Consider the following 24,592-nt stretch of genomic DNA (forward strand, 5'->3'; position numbering starts at 1 on the left):
TATATCGACGAGAGGGAGGCTAGGGGTCGACTAATGATAGATCGGGAGGTTATTGGCGGGACCCCTTTGTGTGGACCCCTGGACCTTGAATTGAGAAAAAATTCGACGGTTATTCCGGGTATGGTGGTGAGAGAATGTGACAAAGAACAAATGAATTCAGTTAAAATCGGTTAACATTTGTTCGGGAGTCTCATAATTAGTTTAGATACAGTAGAGGATTGAAAACCACAAAAATAATAAATAATAGCAAATATCTTACAGTTTTTTTTTATTTTAAAGTCTCCTTTTTACCAACGAGAGTTTATCTGGACTGGATCTACTGTTTAACGTGGGTTCCGAACCACGGTCTTCGGTATAAAGCCTACCGACTGGACAACTTATAAATCATCCCAGAAGACATCCGGTCTTATCCAGCCTGGTTACTGCCGTGACTGGGAACATTTTCTTTGTCGGATTTTGTATTCTTGCCTAGGACACTCACAAACATAAATTTATGATCATACCCCATCAGGATTCCAACCCGCGACTACCGCAACAGTAGAAGCTTTACTATCTACTATCTTTATACCACTATCGCTTTACTACCCACTAACCAAGCCGTCATCTTATAGTTTGGCTCAATGAGTACTAAAATATCCGAATTATGGTTTTTAAAACTTTTAAAACTTTATTTAAACTAAAATATGACTCATAATTTGGACCTATGGGGTTGTAGTAAAACATCAAACCAACTAGTAATCCAAAACAAAATTCTACCAAGTTCTAATTATTTGTTAGTATATTTATTCAAGTACAGCAGAACAGTAGTAATGAATTTATTGGTAACTTAATAGGTGAATTGAAAAGTACCTGGCCTGACACATAGACGGAGCTACTAGAATTAAATCCATATGTTTTTAGTCATTTGACAGCTGTCGTCAGTTTGAGTGAAGCAACTTTTGTTATTGTGAAAAATTGATAAAAAGGAATTTGGCGTGTTGATAAAATATTGAATTTTGAAGAGAAAAAATACAGTTAAAGCAAAAACTTCGCTTGATGCCGAGTTTCCGACCACTGCCCCAAGAAAGTTAACCATTAAGGATTGGTATGTTGAACGTGTACATCATATCATTCACGAGTATTTGGGTATGAGAAAGCTCTGTGCAAAGTGGGTGCCGCGCGGGCCCACTTTTAACCAAAAATAACGACGAGTTGATGATTCGGAGCAGTGTTTGAAGATAATCAAGCGTAATAAACCCAAATTTTTCGTCGATATGTGACAATAGATGAAACATGGTTCCATCATTTCACTCCGAAGTCCAATCGACAGTCATCCGAGTGGACTGTACACGATGAACCCCTTCCAAAAGGTAGGAAAACGCAACAGTCGGCTGGCAAGGTTATGGCGTGTGTGTTTTGGGATGCGTATGGAATAATTTTCATCGACTACCTTGAAAAAGGATGGATCATCAACAGCGACATAGCGTTATTGGACCGGAAGGACGAAATAGCCGAAAAACGGCCGCATTTGAAGAAAAAGAAAATGCTGCTTCACCAAGACAATGCACCGCGTCAAAAATCCATGAATTGGGCTTCGAATTGCTTCCTCATCCACCGTATTCTCTAGATCTGGCCCCCAGCGACTATTTCCTGTTCTCAGATCTCAAGTGATCGCCTAAACTGAATCTGCTCGTATAGCAACGCTTCACAGTGGCCAAGGATGGGAGGCTTCGACGCCAACTATTTTTAAAAAGTGGCTTTGAAAATGTCCGAAATGACATTTTTCCAATCCCCCGCGCACCGTGACCAGAAGAACGGGAACAAAGGCCGATATTAAACCGCATTTTTATCGATAATCCCTCCCGCTCTCTACCTGGTCGTTACGTAAGCTCCGACACGACTCAAAAACAAAACCTCCGTAACAAAAGGACAATAATTCGCGTGATGTTGGACGACCAGGCCGGGAGACGCCAGCGTCGCGACGCGAGGCCAATGGCTTCGGCGACAGCCCGAGGGGCGGGAGGGGGAAGTCATCGAAACCGACCCCTTTGAATAATACACACCGCGTTTTGTTTACGTCTGCCGACGAGGACCTATGCCGATCCTGTTGAGGGCGGGTGGCCATTATTTTGAGAATTCGTAGAGTAGTAGCTAAGCCAAGACGATCTTGGACGACATTCGGTAAACTTCGGCAGTTTCCGCCTGATCTAGCGACGTTGCCATTTGTGAGCGGTCGAGAGGTAGAATCCAATGAAGTGGAGTACGTTATTTAGGAACACTATATTGCATAGAATAAACTAGATTATCTTATAATGACGATACGATCGAGTGAAAAATATTTTTAACAAAAAAATTGAACCGACTTCAGGAACTCACTAAAAAGTAAAAAATAATCAAACTTAGATTTTGACATGGATATGATTGAATTTTGTTTGTTGAACAATGTTATCGAAGATGATTGGACAATGAGTTGTATCGAGTGATTGTAAAGATAACATAAAAAAATATGATTAAAAACATATAACTTTTAAACTAGTTCAATATTAAATATGTTTAATAATAATAAATGTAATATGAAGAACCTTTTATATCACAGAAGATGAAAATTGTTGTTAGTTTTGAGATAATTCATTCTATTTACATTATATTCTTCAAATACAGGTATAATTTTCAAGAAGCGGCAACGTCGCGTGTCGGCGGCCGGAATTCTGGTCGGGTACACGGTCCGAAGCCCTGTAGGTAAGATCGACGGGCGTCGGATTTCGTCTGTGTATGCGTGTGTGCATCGAATTCCTATCTTGCCTCGCTCGATTGTTCGGACCGGGGAGGCGAGCCATTCTAATTATCAATTCTTGTTTCTTTTCTGGCCGGAATTCATTAATATTTATACCTTTTTCCTCCTAGAATGGTTCTAGAGCTCCATTGTCGAGCTTCACCGGACTACCTAGGCAATGACTGGCGTTTTTTGTGCATTTGTTGGTGTTATTCGGTTCTTCTTGCCTTCAAAACATAACTAGATATTTTTATCTCTCGGATAAAGATAAACTCTTAAAAAAAATTTGGTTAAAATTGCTTTAAAACTCATAATTTTTAAGATATAATAAACAGAAATACACTTTCTCTCTGAGATATATAATTAATTGTATAACTTAAAAACTAAAGGCTCCACAACAATTGCGGTAGTACCATTCGAGTTAGGATAAAATTCTTTATAATCTCTGCTATTTTCAACAACTTAGTATCATTTGTTTGGAAATGAAAGCAAAAAAAGATGAAAATGGCTAATATATAGATTGCTTTATAATTTATAGAACTAGCGGTTGTATAAAAATTGTTTGTTATACTACCACTCGATTGAGCATGGAATTCTTTATAAGCCTTGTAAGTTTCATTAACATGAGATTATTTGAGAGGAAATTAGTTCTATCTGAATTTTAATTCTCAGAACTAAAAAAAGATCTTCTGGAATATGGTTTTTATCAAGCAAATAGGTCTGGAACCTTCAGAAAACTTTCAATCTGTTCAAAAAATCATACAGTGATGAAAGGTCACTGAAATATATGTATTAGAATAAGAAGAATAATAAAAGAAAAGTTACAAAGTTACCACAATGAACCATGATTTCTGCAGCATTTATCTGTTTCAAAAATTAATATTAGATTAAATTATGATACTTCTATTACAAGGAGGAAAGAACAAATGGCTACCTCATCAAATAAACATCAAATTCACTGAAATGAATTATTATAATACTGTACATGGATTACTTATTCTTCTATATGTCGTAACGCCTTATATATGGATATACGGTTATTTGTCTGAAAACAAATTTAACTGAGACTAAAACAATAATTATTTCATCCATAAAATAAAATAAAATACAGCCAACACCAACCAAGCCTTTGTTTTCATTTCCTTGAATTAAAAGCGTAAATATTTTCGTTTTTTATTAATGAAAATATATTTCGATCAAAATCTTGGATGATATCCAGGTTTCCAGACAATGAAAAAGTTTTATCAGGACTGTCAACAAATATATAGTGTGGCTGACTTCAATATGTAAATATTTTTATTTATATTAGTTAATGAAGTAATAGTTTGGATGATACTCAAGGCACTTAAAAAAATAGTTTGGCATCAGGCGTTTTTTTATCTGAAAACAAATTTAACTGACATGATAACAAAATAGTTTCATCCATATCATAAAATAAAATAGAGCAGAAGACCAAAGCCTTTGTATTACTTTCCTTGAGTTAAAAGCATACATAGTTTGGTTCCTTATTAATGAAAATATATTTCGATACAAATCGTGGATGATATCGAGGTTCGAAGACAATGGCAATGTTTTATCGGAATTCGCGATATAAATATGGTTTAGCATGTTTTACTGCTTCAAATTTGTAAATATTTTAATTATTAAAATTAATATTTATATTAATTACAATTCATTGAAGTATAGTAAATGGTCAAAATATTGAACTGTGCTACTGACTTATTTTATTTTATCAATAACTAAGTAAGCAGCGTTGCCAACTTGTGGGGAATTTCCTAATCTGTGAGGAGTCTCATATTGGGGATTTATTGAAGAAATTCTGATTACAATGAACAACCAATTCTCTATGGTATATTTAGGATTCATGTCTTATCTACTTTTACCGCTAATGAACTTCAATACCCTGTTTAAATCCGAAAAATCCATTATATTCAAGCTGAAAACAGAGGTAGCAAATTAACTATATCAGGTCCTGTGCTAATATTTTAATTTTCTAGGGTTAGGCGAAATATATATTGGATTAAAAGCAGGACAAAGTAAGGAAAAGCTTGAAAAAATATGAAAACGCAACCTCTTGCTTCTGTTACCGATTTCTAATGCTTCATAAACTGGATGACGAAAATTAGGATTTTCATAAACACGTTGTTGATTTGGACGGTTTCTCTCGATATCTCGGAACCGCATTGGGTTATCGGTTAAAGAGGTTGTGCATTGGGATTGTTATTCATAATTTTATCAATCCCTTGTTGGTAAGCTTCAATTAAAATGAATGCTTCATTGTGAATTTCTCCCTTTTTTCAAAGAAAAAAAAAAAAAGAAAATTTTCAAGAAGGCAAATTAGATCAGAAGTTCAGTCGCTTGAGAGAGCTCTTCGTCAAGGTCTGACCAAGGAAAAATACGAGGACCGACGCCACAATCACCGCTCGTAACGACCACGGACACCACCAACACCCCCCCCGGTCCCCCCGCGATCGGGAAAAAGGCGCTTTTTCACCCTGGTGTTGTTCCTCGGTCGACGTCCACAGCAGTCGCTCGCCTGTAACCCCCGACTGTGGCCGTGCACCCTCACCCCACCCATTCGTCCCCGTCGCCATGACGACCGCTTGGCGGCGGCGGCGGTGATAGCGAACCCCTCGTCATCGATCGGCGAGCGTCGTCTGGCCTGTCCCCTCCTCCTGCCACCATCGCGCGCTCCGAGCCGATTTTGACGGCCATGGCGTGCATTCCCCCCGTGCCGCCAGCCATTTGTTGAATGTCGATATCGGGTTTGTTGCTCCTGTAGGTGACTAAGCGAAAATCCTTCCTGCTCGCTCTCCCTCTCCCCCTCCTGTTCCTTTTCCCGCGAACCCTCTTGGCGTTCACGCGTTTCCTTTGAGAACGCGTGCGAATTTCTCCTGAATGAATCGAATAAATATTATTTTTCCCGCTACCGCTCCCAGAAGCTTCACCCCCCTCACAGATATAATCTCAAGTAACCGCGTCTCCGGGGAAATGGGATCTTCCCGGTTGCGCCTGGTCGATGAAACATTCATCTGGTTTCGGTGTCTTAAAACCTGAGGGTAAATGAATTATAATCGGCGAATGCCCGGGTTCGATAGAGAAGGAAGAACAGAGGACTGATGCCGAATTGTTTTTTCTTCGTATATGGTATCGAAATTTCTTCGAATATCTAAACAATTATTCCATTTAGTAGTGTTCTTTAAATGTATTAATTGTTTTCAGAAATGAAACAGGTCTCAACTTTGTTCCGTATTTTTCTTTCAAGCATTTTGCTTGCTGGGTTAAAGCTGATGATACTGCCGCCCAAATTCTTACTTAATCCCTTCCCTTATTGCCAATAAAGACACTACAACATCTATATTTAGTCAATTGTTATCACTTTACCGTAGTAGTATTCGCTATCAACGTCAGTTTTATAAAGTTGAAGCCCATGTCAATCAGAACTCATGGATTTAGATCACAGAAAAAAATTAGAATTAGTACCAAATTTTTTTGCCTCTCAGATAAAGGTAAAACTCCCAAAATATATGTATTTTGGTGCGAAAGAAACGAAAATCCACGTAAAATTGCTTTAGAATATATAGTTCTTAAGATATTTAAAATAAACAGAAATCCATCCACTTTTCGAAAATACAATTTTCATTGTATAACTCTAAAACTAACGGCTGTATAACAAATATTATACTACCACTCGATTCAGCGTAAAATTCTTTATAATCTCCGAAACATTCATTAACTTATGATTATGTGTATGGAAATAACAACAAAAAACTTGAAAATGACAAAAAATCGCAAATTTTCACGACTATATATATGGAAAAAGTGCCAACATTTTTTGTCTCTCAGATAAAGGTAAAACTCCCAAAATATATGTATTTTAGTGCGAAAGAAACGAAAATCCGCGTTAAATTACTTTAGAATACATAGGTTTTAAGCCACTTGACATAAACAGAAATCCACCCACTTTTTGAAAATACACTTTTCATTGTGTAACTCTAACTAACGGCTGTATAAACATTATTATACCACCACTCGATTCAGCGTAAAATTCTTTATAATGCCATCATCCTATATAACAATTTTCATTAACGTGAGAAATAGCAACAAGACTACAGGAAGTGACACAAAAATGTTACCACTAAAACTCCCAAAACGTCTATTTCGCTGTAAGTAACGAAATAATTAATTAAAATGATTTTCAATACCATAACAATGAAAAAACATCATACCACGACTCTGAACAGCAAACTAAACTACGCATAGCGTGCTGCATAACCACGATATAGTTTCGAAAATCATGTTGGGTATGAAATCAATTCAGGACAAAGTTGGCGGCGCTGCTCTTATATCAAACCACCCAAATTCGAGCTGGCGGGATAGTGTATGAGACGAATAAACGTTGCACCGACGACTATGAGTATAACCCATAACAGTTGGGCGCGGCATCTAGTGGAAGACGCGACCAATGTCGCGCTGCCTTCATTATCTATATCTAAATATTAACACCCGTATCGGGGATTGCCTAATGAGTTATTTGGCATTAGTCAATATCCTGTCTCGCTGTTCTGCGATACATGTATATTCAACAGTGAAGCTATATCAGATTTAAAATATTTATGATCATATAAGATATATAATTAACAAGAAAACCTACAGAACAATCTTTTTAGAACCATTCAATGATACAACAACAATCCTTATATAGAATATAATCTTAATTATTAGACCTATAAATTAATTTTAAAAGATTTTTTTTTGAAATTTTAAATTTTATTGTGAAAATTCGTTACAATGTATCTCTTTCAAAGTAGTATACGATAGTCGCTACTTTTCCTCATCTGTCAGGCAATTTACGGATTCCATATCGAAAGAACGATGTGTCCATTGAGGATTTCCACGAATCAACCCATTTTTTGGTATCTATATAAAAAGGTCACGATTTATATATTGGAACAAATAGTAATCTGAAGGAGCAAGGCCTGGAGAACACAGCGGGTGGGGTAGCACTTTCCATTTTAGTCTTTCCAAGTTTGTTTTCACCGGTTTTAGTCGAGCATGGTTGCTACGACCTTCACACAGCATTCGATGACCTTCATCGGCCTTTTTCTTCAAAATGAAGTAAAAACCCGGAATCAAGCCAAGTTTTTGCTTCAACTGTATTTTCTCCCTTCAAAAAGCAATATTTATCAACACGCGAAATTCCTTTTTATCCATTTTTCTCGCAATAGCAAAAGTTGCTTCACTCAAAATACTATAATTCACAAACTAATGATCCGACAGCTGTCAAATGTATACACGCATCTTTTGAGGGTTACGGCTAACTAAAAAATATATGGATTTAATTCTAGTAGCGTCATCTATGTGTCTGGCCAGGAACTTTTCAATTGACTTGTTTAATAATTGACTTATTTATCTTTGATATCAATCTAAATCAATCAATTTTAAATAGTCCAAAGCACACTTTACTTTACTTTATACTATATATATATATATATATATATATATATATATATATATATCGGACCTTCTATTATGAAATTGGCAGACATAAAATATTCGACAGTGATCTAAGTTTGTTTTTTAGTTCTTTTTTCTTTTTTTTTTAATTATAATTGCTGTAATACCAGGTTTAACGACTTTATATCTCTCCAAATTTATTTAAATTACACCCTTTTCTACCACTATACAACCATGCATCATAAAAGTGTATGGATAAAAGTGTAAATTGTTTTCCCACCTGTCTTATTCATCAAAACTAGCCACAAGCATTTATTATTTGAGCGCAGATCTTAACAGGTAGTATTGAAAGCAGATATCTTGATGGTAAAGCCACCTCCTCCACAAAAACAGCACAAAAACGCCGAAAAAACGCTTTGTTTTCAGTTTAATCGCCCGAGCAGTTTTTCAACAGCCGTACAGTGTTCGCATACTCCCGCCTATCCCCGCGGAACCCCCTCGCGTCGCGCGCCTCTTATAAATAGCACGTCCCGAATTTCCACGCCGTCTAAAAATACCAGAACGATTCGATTTTCCGAAACGAAACAATTCATATTTAACGGCGAGTCGATGATATTTTGTTTTGATTCATGACCGGCCCCGTCTGAGTCATCCGATTTTTCCGTTACGATGTTTTGGTGGACGCCGAGCGCGCGAAAAATCGATCGAGGACCGGCGGACAGATGGGAGGGGGGAGGATGGCCGACTGCAGCTTCGGAAAGTATGGCCGAAAGTCCGTTCCCGTAGGTTTCGCGGGAACAAATGTTTGGTCGATCCCTGTCGTGATCATTTTGGTGCCACTTCCATTATTCGGACCAGCCGTCGACTGTCTATTGTTTTCGAGAAAGTAAAAGTATGCAAGACGGATCTTCTCAGTATTTCGAACGATAATTGAACAAAAAATTACTTAAAAGTAAATCCGAATTCCCACGGAGGTGCACTGAGTTTATTAGATTTTGTTTGTTTCAGAGATATATTAATTTACGTCAATTATATACGGTTTTGGTGAAGTAAAAGTATCAAAATATATTGTCGAACAATCAAAAACTCTATCTTCATTTTATTAGAATATATATTAACAGTTATCAATAGTTTGTGAAAGTAAAAGTATCAAAATTAATCAAAAATATCAACAAATACTTCCAAATAGTTAATCATCCCATGAAATTATATAAAACTTCAAAAAGCATCGCTAAGAAATTAGAAAATGTATGAAAATCTATACAGTAGTTAGCGTATTTCAAATACTTAAAAGATATACTAATTAATATAAATTAATTAACAAAAATTGTTATAATAAACGTATGTAGTCAAAATATATGAAAATATTTTGCTAAATATATATAACTTGTTTTTAGATGAAAATTACTAAATAATATTCAATTATTTATAGTTTCTGAAAGACAACATTAATTTTAAAAAATATTATTGATTATCTATCTATAGCTTTAAGGAAGTAAAAACATATAAACTAATCAAAATATTGCGCAAAACTGAAAAAAATAGAAAAATCGATATCCAGCAGATAATGTCTTTTCCCAAAAAATCTAACAAAAATACATAGTACTCGTCTATTTAAAAGATACGATACTAAAGTTCAACATAGAATTCATAGGACAAATGAATGACATATAACATATGTGCGTCATATTCAGCCAACATTCATTTAATTTATTTTCTTATGTTATGAAAATACATGTCTGTAGTTCTTTCCTCTTTTAACGTTTGTCTTTTCTTATTTTATATTAAAACCAAGCCATACTCTACAATAATATCCCATAGAAATATAAAAATATTCAGTAACAACCTGAAAACCGTACAAAAATACATAGTACTAGGTAATATACATATGCATGATGCTACTTGTCAACGTCTAATGGATACAATCTAAAATATCTGATGAAATATATGGTTAAAATTAGAAAATAATATTATTTAATAATCTGAGTTTCATACCAATGAAAACGACACTGGAATTCATCTCTTATTTCACATTATAAACATTTAAAACCGTACTATACAACAATATCAATTAAACAATGGAAATAATGAGACATGCAGAAGATCACGTATCTAAAACTAGTATTAAACAATTAAAACAGAAGTAAATGGTACTCATAAGTTTAGAAGATAAAAAAGTAAATAATTAATAAAATTTGAAATAAACGTAAAAATACATTATACAAAGAATCTTGTATCAAAAAGTAATGACCAAACAGTAGTATTCATACATTTAGAAGATAAAAAACTAATTTTCAAGCTCAAGAATTAATAAAATCTGGCATAAACGAGGAAATACAGAGTTAACTACACAAACTCATCAATTATTTCATGTTAAAGCCCAGCCATACAGTATAATGATAAATTTTGTTAAAAAATGGAATTGTCGGGAGATATACGAAGGATTTCGTGTCAAGAACCCAAAAAATCTGATATATATGTATTTTTACATGATACAAAAGATCTTGTATCAAAAACTAATGACCCAATATTAGTATTTATATACTTAGAAGATAAAAAACTAATTTTCAACGTCAAGAATTAGTAAAATTTAACATAAACGTGGAAATACAAAGTTAATTATACTTCTTTATCAGTTATTTCATATTAAAACCCAGCCCTACTGTAGCAACGGCACTTTTTCTGAAAAAATTGAAATATTCAATCAGATACCGAAGACTGACGTATGACCACTAAACTATTCGGCGGAGAGAAATACATATTAAAGTAGGACGACGATATTGAACTATTTCTGTATCCGGGGACCGTGCAACTAATACAATTCCAATATATGGTAACTAATACCGGAGAATAAGGCGATCACCTTGCCGAAACGGACACGTGACCATGGAAAGACATCCTTCGCAACTCACTTTTCGTGCAAAAAATCCGAAATAGCCGGCGGCCATAGGTGAACGACCTTGATTCGACGAAATACTCGCGCACAGAGCAATGCTAAACATCTAATTCAACGCGAATCACCTTGTGGGTGGAGCGTGATCTTCGACGATCGCCGATAAACGATTTTTTCGAACGTAAATCGACGTCTTCATACATATGTCGATGGTACACCCGCCTTTTTTCCTTCTCGGAAGCGGATAAGGCGGACGTGGTCAGTCACAGTGCCCAGAAAATAAAAATAATATCGGAGCACTTTGCAGGAACAAGGAGCAGAGGTCATCAGGGTCAACTGCCTCGCATTCGAGCTAAATACGGCCTGTACGGCGGGGATAGGTTCGAGCTGATGCCGCGGGGCATCATACAGGATGAGGCAACTCGGGCTTCGTTTAAAAACGTTTATTTTCAACGTCAAATTCGATTTAAATGGTGAATCAAAGTTATTTCGAAGAAAATACGTGGATTATCCTCGCACACTGATAATTTATCAAACAAATATATAGGATTTTGCCTGGGATGCATCACACAAAAGAAAAAGGTATTTTATTGGTTTACGATACCATAAACCGTTTTCATGGGTTTCTTGACGGATGTTATTCCAATATTTATTTAAGTATTACGAGAATACATTTTAAATCAATTATAACCAAAAGGAATTTAAAACAGAAATACCTAATTTTTATTTTTATTATTCTTAATAACATGTCTCAGAAAGCAAACCCAAAAACAAAAAAATATATAAACCAACAAATAAATAAATAGCAAAGAATAAATTGATATTGATATTTCTACACACACAGTATTTTTTAAGATTTCCTACCGACATAAGAACATAGAAAAACATAGTATTATTATCCATATTCTTTGTTTTAACAAACATAAGAACACGGAAATATTGTTAACTGTTAATAAAAGAAAATCTAATGGAACAAATTTAAACCTGACAAAGAAATTAAACTTATTTAGTGATTTTATACCTTCGACCATATCATTCAAAACTTTCCATAAATAAAAGTTACTGTAAAGCCAATAAAAAAATGCCACAAAGAAATTCAAACCTATTCAAATATTTTATAACAACTCGTCATATTATTTAAAAATTAAACGGAATAAACTTTAACAATACAAGAAAACAACTATTTCGAAATATTATGACAATAATCACTAACCCTGATAAACCTTTTAGAAAAGCGCTTTTCGATGTATAGAATAGGTAGAATTTTATTGGGTTTTAATAGTACAGAAATTTAATAGCCCAATGGAAATAAATGACAAATGTCAATAAAAACAATTTCACCAAATTGCTAATAACAATTATTAATCACCATTTCCCTGATTTAATTAATATTTAACAAAAAAAACATTGACGAAATGTAAGCCCCATCTATTGGTACGTTAACACGGCCAGTCCTTGTAAAACAGTTTAACAACGCAGTTTTTATTTACATTTGAAATTACGGAGAATTAAAACCGCAAAATATAACAATAAATGGTGGATATCAGTGGAAATAATAGTTTATCAATGCTTATTCGATGAATAGCGTATTATTCGTTATAACTTATAACATAGGGTAATTAGTATGGACTGTATTATCCAGATAATATTAAATCCCAATATCGATGAGTTAGGTCATGCTTAATAAGAAAGGGACATGGATATATAGTCCATTAAAAATAACAGTGAAGAAAAAATGGAACTAAATAAGTTACCTGACAAGGAAGCACAACAACGAAGGACTCGAGAACCTATAGTCTATTCGACATAGGATGTAAGATGTATTGCCTGCCGCAATTTGTAAATTCGTTTCAGAATCAGACAATATTTTCCTTCTCATTTTATTCTAGTTAATAAAAGATAGAATGCTGTCTGTTCGAACATGAAACCGAATAAACCTACAAAAGTCGTCCAGTTGTCAAACGACTGTCAAATATTAATTATAGTAATTATAGGTTATAAATCGACAACCAGTGTGTTGTAGCTGCACCGAATATTAGTATGGGTACGGTGACTGAAATATCTTAAAAATGAAAAATATATCTTGGATTCACCGAAAAGAAACAGTCATATTATGACGAATCAAGATCAGCTTGATGTTAGCTCTAATAGAGATCAAATATATGAAATGTACAAGAACAGTGAGTAGTTTTTCGATATAAATTTAATTTAACACAATTTCAGATGAAACTGATTTCCAGTCTAGAAAGTATTCATAGAAAGCTTAGAGATGTGCAGCTCTTTAAGGGATGTAGAACTTTCTTTCATACACTGTTGGGTAATATGTACGATTTAAATTGTGTAAAGGTAACCCACAAAGAGGTCTAATACTTCACTTCCAGACATTGCTTTTAAAAGAATACAATTTTTAAAAGTGTATAATAAAATGAAGGAAGACTTATTAGTTCAATTTATGTATTTACATGAGACATGGATATTTCAGAAGGGGACGCAAGATGTTAATAAAAACAGTGTTAAGACAACAAAAGTTGACGGAAAAAGCTAAATGTTGGAATAACAATTGGTTAGGCTTTATAAGTCATAACATTTATTAATAATTCATTGTAGATATATTGTTCTTCAAGCTGGAAACAGGAATGGTTAGTAACACCTTCGGTTTGGATGAACTGGATCAGACACGTCCAAGAAGAAATTGATATGTGATGGAATTGTGAACGAATGTTAGATAGATCAGAAATTAACAGCTTAGTTATTCACTTGAATGAAACTTTCTGAATATGGGATTATAATTCAATATTTTGGTAATATCCAAGACAGGGTGATGAGAGTATAAACAAGTAAAGCAAATAATTAATATAAGATAATTGTAGGAAATCTTATTGTAGAGTGTGAAAGATTTGTGTGCACAGATATATGTGTAATTGTTCAGAATATACATGAGTATTTGCTTAAAGTGTGTGAGGAGAGAAAAAATACAACTGTTCTGCATATATAGCAAATACATTAGATTAAACCTATGCTTACCAAGAAAGATGTGTACAGATAGCAACAGAATAAATTAAGGAGAAATACAGTGATATCAAAATGACTTTACAAGAAAACATTGTACTGAAGGAAACAAGAACAAAACGTAAAAAGGTAAATATGCTCTCGAATGAAAGTAAAATACATTACTTTGATACATAATTGTTAATTAGGTGGATTAAGCCTCTTGAGAACACCACTACATAAAAGAAACGCGTCTAGAACTCCTAATTCATAGGTGATGTGAAAATATAGTAAAACACAACTCTAACGTACAAACTATTATAACTTTATAATCAATTGTAGTTTTTGATAATATGTGCTTTAGATGTAGGATAGATTTGAATAACGTTAAAATAAATTATATTTGATAATAGTATTTTTATTTGTCAAAAATTGTCAAAGTTATTGATGATGTGAATTTTGGACACACAACATATCTTTGGGTATATTATAATAATCAGTGTTGCTATAAAACAGTTCAGAATTGGGCACGATTCTTAGCGGAAACAATAGTTTTTCGAGATATACTTGACGAGAATGTGTGCGAATCGCCGGTTGTACTTCAACGGGAGCTAGATAAGCGATCAGTTCGCGAGAGGACCCACGCAGTGCCCTCTACGGCGCTATTCCGACGCGATCTGGGTTCGACGGGCCCCAGTTCGCCCGTGTCCGTACACCATCATCATCGCGAAAAAAAAACAAACGCAAAAGTCAATATCCCCGCGACAGACCGCAACATCCTGCCCGTTCTTTGTCGTTTTTTCCACCACTCTCGCTGGGCACGTGGTCCGGACATCAAAAAGTCGTTAACTATTCAGCGCGTCCGTGAACTTGTACAATTCGAAATTACATAATTACGTACTTATAGGCGGCGGCGAGGTAACTAGCCAATTTCAAGGCCGTCGATAAAAAGGAAAGGAAAAGCCGGCCGTGGGTCGAGTTTCCCGTCAAAAAAAACGACTTACAGGCGAGACAAAGAAACGTTCGAATCACTCCAAAAATAATTAACATTAAGCAAAGAGAGTAACTCACTCGAAACATCCTTCTGGAATCAACACTGACAGCTCATTGTCCTGGGTTCTCCACAATTCGCTTCATATTTGAAAGAAAACATACGATTTACCATAACGCAAACATCACAACGATAAACATTAACGTGGAAACTCACCGATATCAATTAGATAAAAAATACCGGAGATAGAGACAACAAAAAAGCGAAAAACCACGGCGATTACCAACGAAAATAACGGTCTTATCGAAAACTGTAACAAACACACCGGTCCTGAGGTCGGCAAATCGTAATCACCATCGAAATATCGCGAAATTGTTGTTCTAAAGCGTTATAACAATCGATACGTAGACTTTTTATTTATATCCGTATCGCGACAACTACTGGCGACAATAAAAAAAGAGTCTCCAAGGCCTACTGGACGTGGTGCGTGCAGTAATCCGTTAGGAAATCGTCCGAATCGTCAGTTTGTTGTCGCGGAACAAAGAACTCTAACCTAACTTATCGGCGGTCCGCCGAGACGAGACAAAGAAACGATTCTAGTACTTACGTTTGGGACAGACGGGGCCGTGGGACGCTTGTAAAACCGGGTGAAAACTCTCTGGGTACGGTGACGGGCTCCACGAACTTTGTCACTCTTATCCAGCACGCACACATACAACACACAAAGGGGGAAAAACACAAAACAAAAGAATATCTCGGACGGGACGCGTCTCGATCACGCTCTGTCCTTGTCTGGCTCACGGTGCGGCCGACGCCGGCATGCTCTCTCGACTGTGGCGCGCCAACAGATCTCTACTACCTCCCGCCTTCTCGACGAACAGATGTTGAATAAAATAAGAACTATAGTCGGGGACCGACCCTCAAGCTCGGTACCGGCGGCGACGACCAGTTAGGATGCCCCACCAAGTCTCCTTTCGTCTGTTTTCGGTTTGGGGTTCGCTCCCTTATTTTTTCTCTCGCCGAGGGTTCTGTCGGGCCGTCGAGTTTAGGTCGTTTAACCGAAAAGACCCACTCACACCGCCGAAATATACCGTATTTAATCAGCACCCGTATAATTTCGTAAATATCAGTTTGAAAATGCATTCATTACTTTTAAAACAACATTAAAACTTAAATATAGTCAAGTATTTTACATATGGATTAATTCTTTAAAGAATCAATCAACATTAATAATATCCCACAGATTATAATATATTAGGCCCAACCTTACCATAATTTTATACCTAAATTTGTTTCTCAATTCTTCAGATAGATAACACGTCCACAATTTTAGATACTACAGCTAAGTGAAGTTTATTCGCTAATTTTATGGTTATATTGTCATATTATTAATTCCTTATATATGGTTTTAAACATTTATTGACATTGAGAAAAAAGTAACAAAAAACTATTTTTATTTGCGAATGCATTCGAAGAAATGAACAAATCATAGTTAATCTGAGACGACAAATTGAATTTAGTTCCCGGTACAATACAACGTTAATAGAGAAGAATCCAGATATACGAGGAATATCTAGAACATTTTGGTAGTGTGAAAAACAAATACAAAGGAAATACATCAATACTATACGGATATACATAATTGAACGTATAGATGCTGTCACTTCGATATTTAGATATACCATATCTGAGATCAACTTTCTTTTGTTTCTTTCTTTCTCATTAATGTTTTCAATACCTCAGTTAAAAGCTTTTATTTATATTATTTCAAGTTAATTAGTGAAGAAGAAAGGCATAAAAACAAATTTGAGCAACACAATCTATTGACACAAGTTTAGCTTTACTTTTAGTTAAGTTTTTCAAGTTTCAATTCCACTAAATACCCTAAAATATTGATGATATTAACCCTATTTTAAGGAATTCATTTAAGACTTCTGATCGCAAGACAAGCGAGAAAAATGGGAAGGTCATACATAGAGAAATGAAATTGATATATTATTAATTTTTTTAAGTGCGCATGTCCTCATCCAGCTACATCCCTGTAGTCTCAATCTTAGATTTCGTTGACATCGATCGATACGAACCAATTAAACCTGTTTGATTGTTCGATCTAGTAGTCTTTGTTCGTGTTATTGAATCCGACTGACCTAACGCCACCGTACATTGTAGTAGGCGGTGGATAACTGACGCTTGTCAGTTCGGGCATAGTTTGTCGATCGAAATTTGTTTATTTCTTACAATAACAGAGCAGAATGTTCGATATAAGGGAATTAAATTCTTCAAGTAAAGCGTGTTTTCAATCCAAGTAGGCGGCGCGGTATTCGACGAATGTCAGCGTGTACATTCGTTCCGCGTGTAACGTATTTATGCAGGGATAATTCTTTGTCTATATTTTAACAGCGTAAGCGTTCGTTGCTGAGTCGCATACTGGGAATCAAAAACATAAAAACACGCGTATGAGACATAGAATAGTTTTTTCTATCGGCGAATTCATTCATTGTTGCAATTTACGTTTTAAATAATTAGATTATCAACTGCATTGATAAAATTAATTTTACGTGTAATTACCGTGGCATCGGAGATGGTGGATTGTATGAAGAACCGACCTAAATGTAAGTATTCTATAACACAGCTCCTTATGCAACTATTTCATGATAAAATATTTGAATAATGATATGTTTGATGTCCTCCGATAGCCCAGTTATAAACCAAGGTAAACACTGTTTGAAGTTATTGAAGGGTCAAGATTTCTTCAATGACCAGATCGGCATCAATAGGCTGTAAAACGATATTTCATCCCAAAAATGTGAACAAATAAGTGAAAACTATATCTTTCCTTTGAAATTAACTGTATGTATTCAATGAATATTTAGTCGGCTGTACTAAAATGATGTAGTTCGTCTCTGTCGTTCGTAATATTTCTCGACATTGCCAGTAATAAACTCTTAAAATAATGTTAGTATTAAATTTTCTGAAAAGTGAAATAGGTAGACAAACAAACGCGTTTTCTGTTTAAACGAATTGTTGTTAATCAATATTTAACTGATTATTCCAATTACGAAGTCGTAAATAAGTGTAGAGTGACAGTTTTTGACATTACTGACAGGGTGGTTTGACATTGATGGGTTATAAACTGAAATCATAAAAAATTATAAACTTCTGGAAACGGTATTGACAGGCAATTATATCACAAAAAATCGGCTAAATTAAAAAAAAAATGCTTATATCATTAGTATTTAAGAAGTTTCTCTAAAATTGCCATTATAGGGCGTCAAAGCATTCGTACAACTTTAGTATCTATCATAATCTCATAACCTGGTTCATATTTGGATACTGACAAATCACCGAGCTGTCAAAACAATGTCAACAGGAAATTTATGTAGCTATTTATACACGTTATTTGTTTAAATCTCATTACGGTCGATACGTAACCTTAAAAAATACTATTACAAGGATCGAATAACGAAGGTCGCCCATACAGCAAAACCAATAAAGAGCCGAGCAACTTTTTCTTCTTGCGCGGCTCTGTTACCTTGAATCAGACGGTTGGGCAAAAAAACGCGAACAACGCCTTCGCCAACCGCGATCGGAGCAAGGGGATACGGAGGGTGGGGGCTTTTGGACGCCGAAAACGGAAAACAACAATATCGTATAGGTCGCCACGAATTTTCATTGATTACACGGGCGTCTTGGAACCGTCGTTGTCGGTGATTTCTAATTTCTAGCATCGCCCGATGCAGCCGGCGATCGTCATTTGTTATCGCCGATTGCTTGTTAATTATAATATGGTTATTTAATGTTTATTGATATTGTTGGCGGGGTTTTTTATATTTTTTTCGAAGCAATTAATCGATGTACTAATAATTAAGACGGTCATAAATATAATCATGCATTATATAAAGATCGTCAGTTAATTTTGCGGGGTTTTAGGTGCATTACTATTTTTTCAGATATTTCTCATCCATTTTCGGACATCTTCACAGAAATAGAAGTTATAATCGCGGAGGACAAAGTATGGTGAATATTGCTGGCGTTTTTCTTTCATTTCTCTACTCAAAAACGTTAATTGTCGTCAACAGCGATCTTGCATGATGGGTTTGTTGTTGTAAGCTTTGGAGTTTGTTGGAGCTTCTAATATATTGTTTTTGAAGTTTTTTCAATATCGAAACCACAACCAGTACTTTGTGTGACGACCATTTTTCTTTGCATTTAATATAATAGCTCAACGTAAGAGGCTAAAAGTGTTGTTTGTACCCCAATAAAATGGCATGCAATAAAATCACGGAGGATTACTGAAGGCTCCATAAACAGACGAATCCTAAATATACTAAATGTACTAAAAACCCAGGGTGAAACACTGGGAAAATCCTAAATTTAATCCTGAAGAGATTAAAATTCCATTTAAGAAGTTTATTGCTTTTTACAATACATTTAAACATTTGCAATGGTGACTAGATGAAATTATTGGGAACAAAAGAAAAAATTACAATGAGAGTGAAAAAGAGAGAAAGAAAAACAATAGAACATGCCAATTCTGAAAAACTCCTTTATGTCAGTTCTACGTATTTAACCGGAATAAAGGTTATTTCTGCAAAAAAAATGGATTTAGAAGAAAGGTTGACGATTGAAATTAGATATTATAATGGATAGCGATGGTATGTTATCGACATATCGGTAAAAACACCAAACAAGCTGTGTATTTTCGCTTCAAGACAGAAAAATGTTAGAAAAATATGATTATATCTTGCAAGGCGTGAACCAGCCGGTATAGTTTAAACATCGGTAATTTATTCACTGCAATAAGACCATTCTAATGTAAATATTTAATATTTTAAGTACCTTTAATTTATTTTTAATTATAACATTTGAGGTTAGATCTCATTTGTTTATTGTGCATATAAATCCTTAACAATCTTGTTTTTTTTTCAGTTACCAAATAATATGGAAAATTATATTTAATATAAGGTGATGGGTTTAGTCGTATAAGTGGGCATGAAGACAGTATATTTTTCTACAAGATTCGAATGTTAACTAGGCACATGAAAATGGGCTTCTAACTGAACTCACTGAACAGTCCCTGCTGTCAGAATCACTACTGCTGATTCTCCAAATACAAAGACAAATATTAATTAAATGTAAGCCTTCAACAAGTGTCGATCGAGGAATTGCAAAAAGCCAACATTAAAGATCTGGTTTCTTATACATCAGTAACAGTTCGGTTAAGGTTAGTTGTAACTGATACATATTTGATTGAAAAATGTGACTTTATCCATGTTTTTACAGCCTAGTATGTGTGCCTTATGACAGAGGTTTGAAACATATAGAACACTTACATAGAGACATTATATGAACACAAATGTTGTCACTCAAGTGAAGTAAAGTAAAAGAAACTAAGTAGAGATCTAGTATAAGAATTCATAGGAGAACTTAATACATTAAACATGTCTAAATACAGATTTAATGCACATGCTTGTAAGTTTATAAACTTCAGGATTACAATTTGTACATTTTATTTACTGGAATATTACAAGGTAATTTAATACGATACCACATACACTCTTTTGTTTCACAGAGCAGTTAAAAGTTAAAAAGAATTAAACAGTCATCAAGTTTATATAATTTAAATCCTTTTTTTGTGTTCTGGTGACTACTATGTAAAATGAATAATTTGGTGGCTCTGTCAAATACATTTGCATTTGTATCCTTAACTTATGATAAAAATTTTCAGTAGGTTTGCTATTGACACAATTTTGAGTTGTTTTACCAAATAGAAGGGCTATTGATCTCATTAATACTATTCTCTCAGTTTGCAACTGACAATTGTGCTACTTTGGAGAACATTTTAGAATTATTACTTGCACTTATTGATTGTCCTGCCAATTGTTATTCTGATGGTATGTTTACTCAATGCTCTTCAATATTTTACCACAGTAGTCATGACCGAAGAACCGATATTGGGCAATGTTTTCTAGCGCATCTCATTGGTGTTCAACTTAAGATGGCAAATTTAGAAATGTTGTATTTTTATTTCCAGTAAAATCTTAGTAATCCCACTTTTGATTTCAAAATAAATGCGTTTTTTTTATTACGGTCATCTGGCTTATTGATGTTGGAAGATATGGCAACGGAATTTCCGCGCACGGCCTCCTGGATCCGGCCCTGGCCGTACGGTTTTAACGACCTCACGGGAATGTCTTTCGTTTGCCGGCCAGCTATGCGGGCAAACCTTTGTGGCTCTAACGTTCTTCGGTCTCGCGCTTGGTCTACGAACGACGCGGGGTCCTTACGTCTAATTGAGGGGTGTCTGGTGAGAGGGGTGGCCCCCCTCGGATCACTGCCGGTTATCGGCGACGGGCACTTGTTTTTTCGCGCCCAAAACGTCGTATTTCCACAGCTATCGCGATTATTTGTTAACCACCATAAAAAAATCATCGGTTACATAAAACTACGCTAGTTTGTTGTTGTTAGCCAATAACAACGTTATTTTTGTATAGCACAATGACATATGGGCTGATTTGTTTTTAAAGATATTATTATTGGCAGATACGTTAAAGTCAAGCCTCCACTATATAGAATGGAAGTTGCATTCTCCTAAACAAAGCTATTATGATCGAAGAATGTTTGCAAATGTAAATAAATAATAAAAATAAATGAACAGGGCTTAGTTTTAGTATTGAGGGTTTTAATATCAAAGTTCTTCAGTTTAGGATCGATTTTATTGACTTTTACTGATTTTATGCTTGTTATTAGTTAAATTCTTGATCACAACATCATTAAATCGCGGTCCCAGTGCAGTATGCTTCCCATAGCATCGATACGGACTCATCAATACGGTCTTAACTATTTAACTCTGTGCCATTGTTATTTTCCCGCCGTTATACGCGAAACCGGGGCCTGATTTGTCGCCAAAGGGCGCCCGGGAGTCGACTGGAGGTCTTCCCGCGGGAATGGCGGGAATATTTTTCGCGCCGTTGGTTTTTATGTCGCGACCCTACTCTTTCGCGAGGAATTTGTCACGATATCACGGCGCGTAATGACTTCAGTCGTCTGTGACGTCATCCGTGGACCACCAGCGGTTTCTGAGAAGCTGTGACCGGCGCTTCCACTTCACAGTCTGTTATTTCGGACGTCGAAGTCGTTACGTTAACAAATCGATAGAGAAAGAACCGACATCCGGTTAACTATATATTTTTTGTCAGATGCGTTCAGTATTCGTCACTTAAACGTTTAAATAAAAGATGTTTACGATCTTCCTCGTATACATTTCAAGGTCAAAGATGCGCACGATGACTAGATGCATCAAAAGAACTCCTATACTGTCTAAATATTTTTAAGATAGTACTTCAAAATTAACTTTGGATTTAAGAATATAGTCGTGATAAAAATAGTGTTAACTGTTACCTTTTGACTATTGTTATCTAAAATATTTTATTGGAAATATGATTTAATTAGGGTGTGGGGTGCTCTAAATTAATTTTGAGGGATATTTTTGTGTCCTGTTTTAGTAAACAATATATATTATTATTCCTTTGGAACGGGCCTTTTAAATATGGAGATGTTCTTCAAGATCACGTCTTCATAGAAATTATGTGAACTGTTACATCTGGACCATTATAATTTGAAATATTCTATTGAGAAAATAGTTGAATGACTTTAAAGATATTATTTTATAGGAAATGTAAGTTAATTTTGAGTGACTTTTTTGGTAAATAGAATGGTCTGTTATAAGTATACGTCTAAGGTGATTACATTCATTAAATTTAATGGATTTGGATGACGATTGAAGAGCCGTTTGGGTTTATATAGATATATAAATCAGGTAAAAGGTTTTAGTTAGATTCCAGCTAGTTGATCATTTTCTGTCGATCTAAATGTTCCACGAATCTATATATGCTCGTTAAAGGTTTGTTAGTTGTCGAAATTTTCTCGGAATTGGCAACAAGTGGAACAAACACAGTGTAAGGCTATTATATATGTATGTTGCTATTTTTTCTTTCACAGGTTCTTCTGAATATGCAGATAATCCTGAGACTGATTTGTAACATCGACTGGGGACCTAATAATCTAAAAGAGCAATGCTAAGGGAGTACGATTTTTCGATCAATAGTTAAAATGCTTGTATAACGATTGTTTTTTTATTCAGTGCTTGTCTCTATGCATTAGTTTCAATTCAAGTGTTCGTCCCTTCAAGTAATTCCTTGTATTTAACGTTTTTTCTATAAATTTTTCGATTTCTACCAAGTTTTTTTTTATATTTCATTCAACATACCCTACCCTATTGTCGTGTATGACCTAGATATGGTAAATTTGGTTAGTTGCAAGCATTCATCTTTTTGTATCACCCCCGTATGAAACCCTCCACTGCCCCGACCGGTGACTTTGCATAATAAACTCGTTATGTCCTTTTCCCGCCAAAAAACAACAATGTTTAGACATTCACAAGATATCCCCATTGTGTTCTCGTCAACTCTAACGCTGTCCCATCCGTTCTTGACATTTTTCAGGTACAGTTTCGAATATTTCTACCTCCCTCTCCGTCTGTCTCAACGAACAGAGAAAAAAGAACGATATTACTCGCATATCTGGCTGGCCTAAGAACCCAAAATAAAATAGATCCGAGACCGTCGAGGAAATAAAAACGTTATCCGAAATAGAGGCGATCCACTGGAAATAAACAAACGCGATAGATATTTTCCAACAGCCTTGTTTATTTATCCGCAGAGCAACTGGGGAAGGAAACGACGTGTGTACAAATCCAGACGGGTTAAGAACAGCGACGTTACTCAACTAGATAACTCTGTACCCCGAATAAACGCCGTCACCATCCTTTGGGATCTCTTTCTTTTACTTTCGATTATATATATATATATATATATATATATATATATATATATATATATGAACGGATTTCCTGCTTAGGCCTTTCGCAGCCTGTTGAGGCCATTTTTTAATGAATTTCCATAAACATAACTAAATGTATAAACTTGAGCAAATAAGAAAATACTTAGACGCTTTATATATCGATACCTGCAAGCTTTATAGAGAGGAATAGGTGTAATATATGGTTTCCTAGAAATAAAAATATTCGAAAAGACCTGTGATAATTTTTAACAGCATATGATGAAAATATATGATGGTTAATTACCCGTTGGAAGTAATTTTGTACACATTTTTATAGTTCTGTAGATATATCTTCTTTGATTTTTTAGTTAAAGTTTGTTTAAACTCGATATAACTCAAAAATAATTAGTTCTCTATTGAAATAGGTGCTATTTTAACATTCAGCATCATTATATTGATAAAGTAGTTGAGCTCATTCTAAGATCTAATGTTTTCTCTGCATTTTTTCCCGTACATATTCGGGTTTTTGACTTTTTCTTATAACTCTGGTATAAGCAAACATACACTCAAGATAATATCAGCATATATACACAACTTAAGGCTTAATTGCTTTGTCACATTGTTTACCGATCAAGTGGTTCAGCTCTCAGTTCTCCAAATAGAAAACGAA

General features: G+C 35.0%; 1 protein-coding gene and 2 long non-coding RNA genes across 9 annotated transcripts in view; 2 read left to right on the forward strand and 1 right to left on the reverse strand.

Moving 5' to 3' along the window:
* brat (tripartite motif-containing protein brain tumor) overlaps positions 1–24,592 on the reverse strand; it is a 114,278-nt gene that overhangs the window by 12,387 nt on the left and 77,299 nt on the right. Inside the window, exon 1 of one of the 6 annotated variants that reach the window (XM_076417990.1) lies at positions 15,689–15,971. The exons of 3 other annotated variants lie outside the window; for them this stretch is intronic. In XM_076417990.1, coding sequence (XP_076274105.1) covers positions 15,689–15,795 — 107 coding nt within the window. In that variant the 5' untranslated portion in view covers positions 15,796–15,971. Of the gene's footprint in view, positions 1–8,489; positions 8,571–15,161; positions 15,329–15,688; positions 15,972–24,592 lie in introns of those variants that run through there. 2 more of the 6 variants (XM_076417992.1, XM_076417996.1) reach the window with 2 other exon arrangements.
* Positions 14,102–14,500, forward strand: LOC143205045 (uncharacterized). The gene is made up of 2 exons (XR_013007727.1): positions 14,102–14,240; positions 14,300–14,500. It is a non-coding gene; the product is annotated as an uncharacterized LOC143205045 (long non-coding RNA).
* Positions 20,373–24,592, forward strand: part of LOC143205043 (uncharacterized) — a 32,822-nt gene continuing 28,602 nt past the window's right edge. Inside the window, exons 1-2 of one of the 2 annotated variants that reach the window (XR_013007724.1) lie at positions 20,373–20,612; positions 23,083–23,217. This is a non-coding gene — a long non-coding RNA (uncharacterized LOC143205043). Of the gene's footprint in view, positions 20,613–23,082; positions 23,218–24,592 lie in introns of those variants that run through there. The other variant, XR_013007725.1, reaches the window with a different exon arrangement.

Source organism: Rhynchophorus ferrugineus, unplaced genomic scaffold (genome assembly GCF_030347505.1).
Source record: "Rhynchophorus ferrugineus isolate W39M unplaced genomic scaffold, kcgeb_rfMv2 rfM11, whole genome shotgun sequence".
NCBI lineage: Eukaryota > Metazoa > Arthropoda > Insecta > Coleoptera > Curculionidae > Rhynchophorus > Rhynchophorus ferrugineus.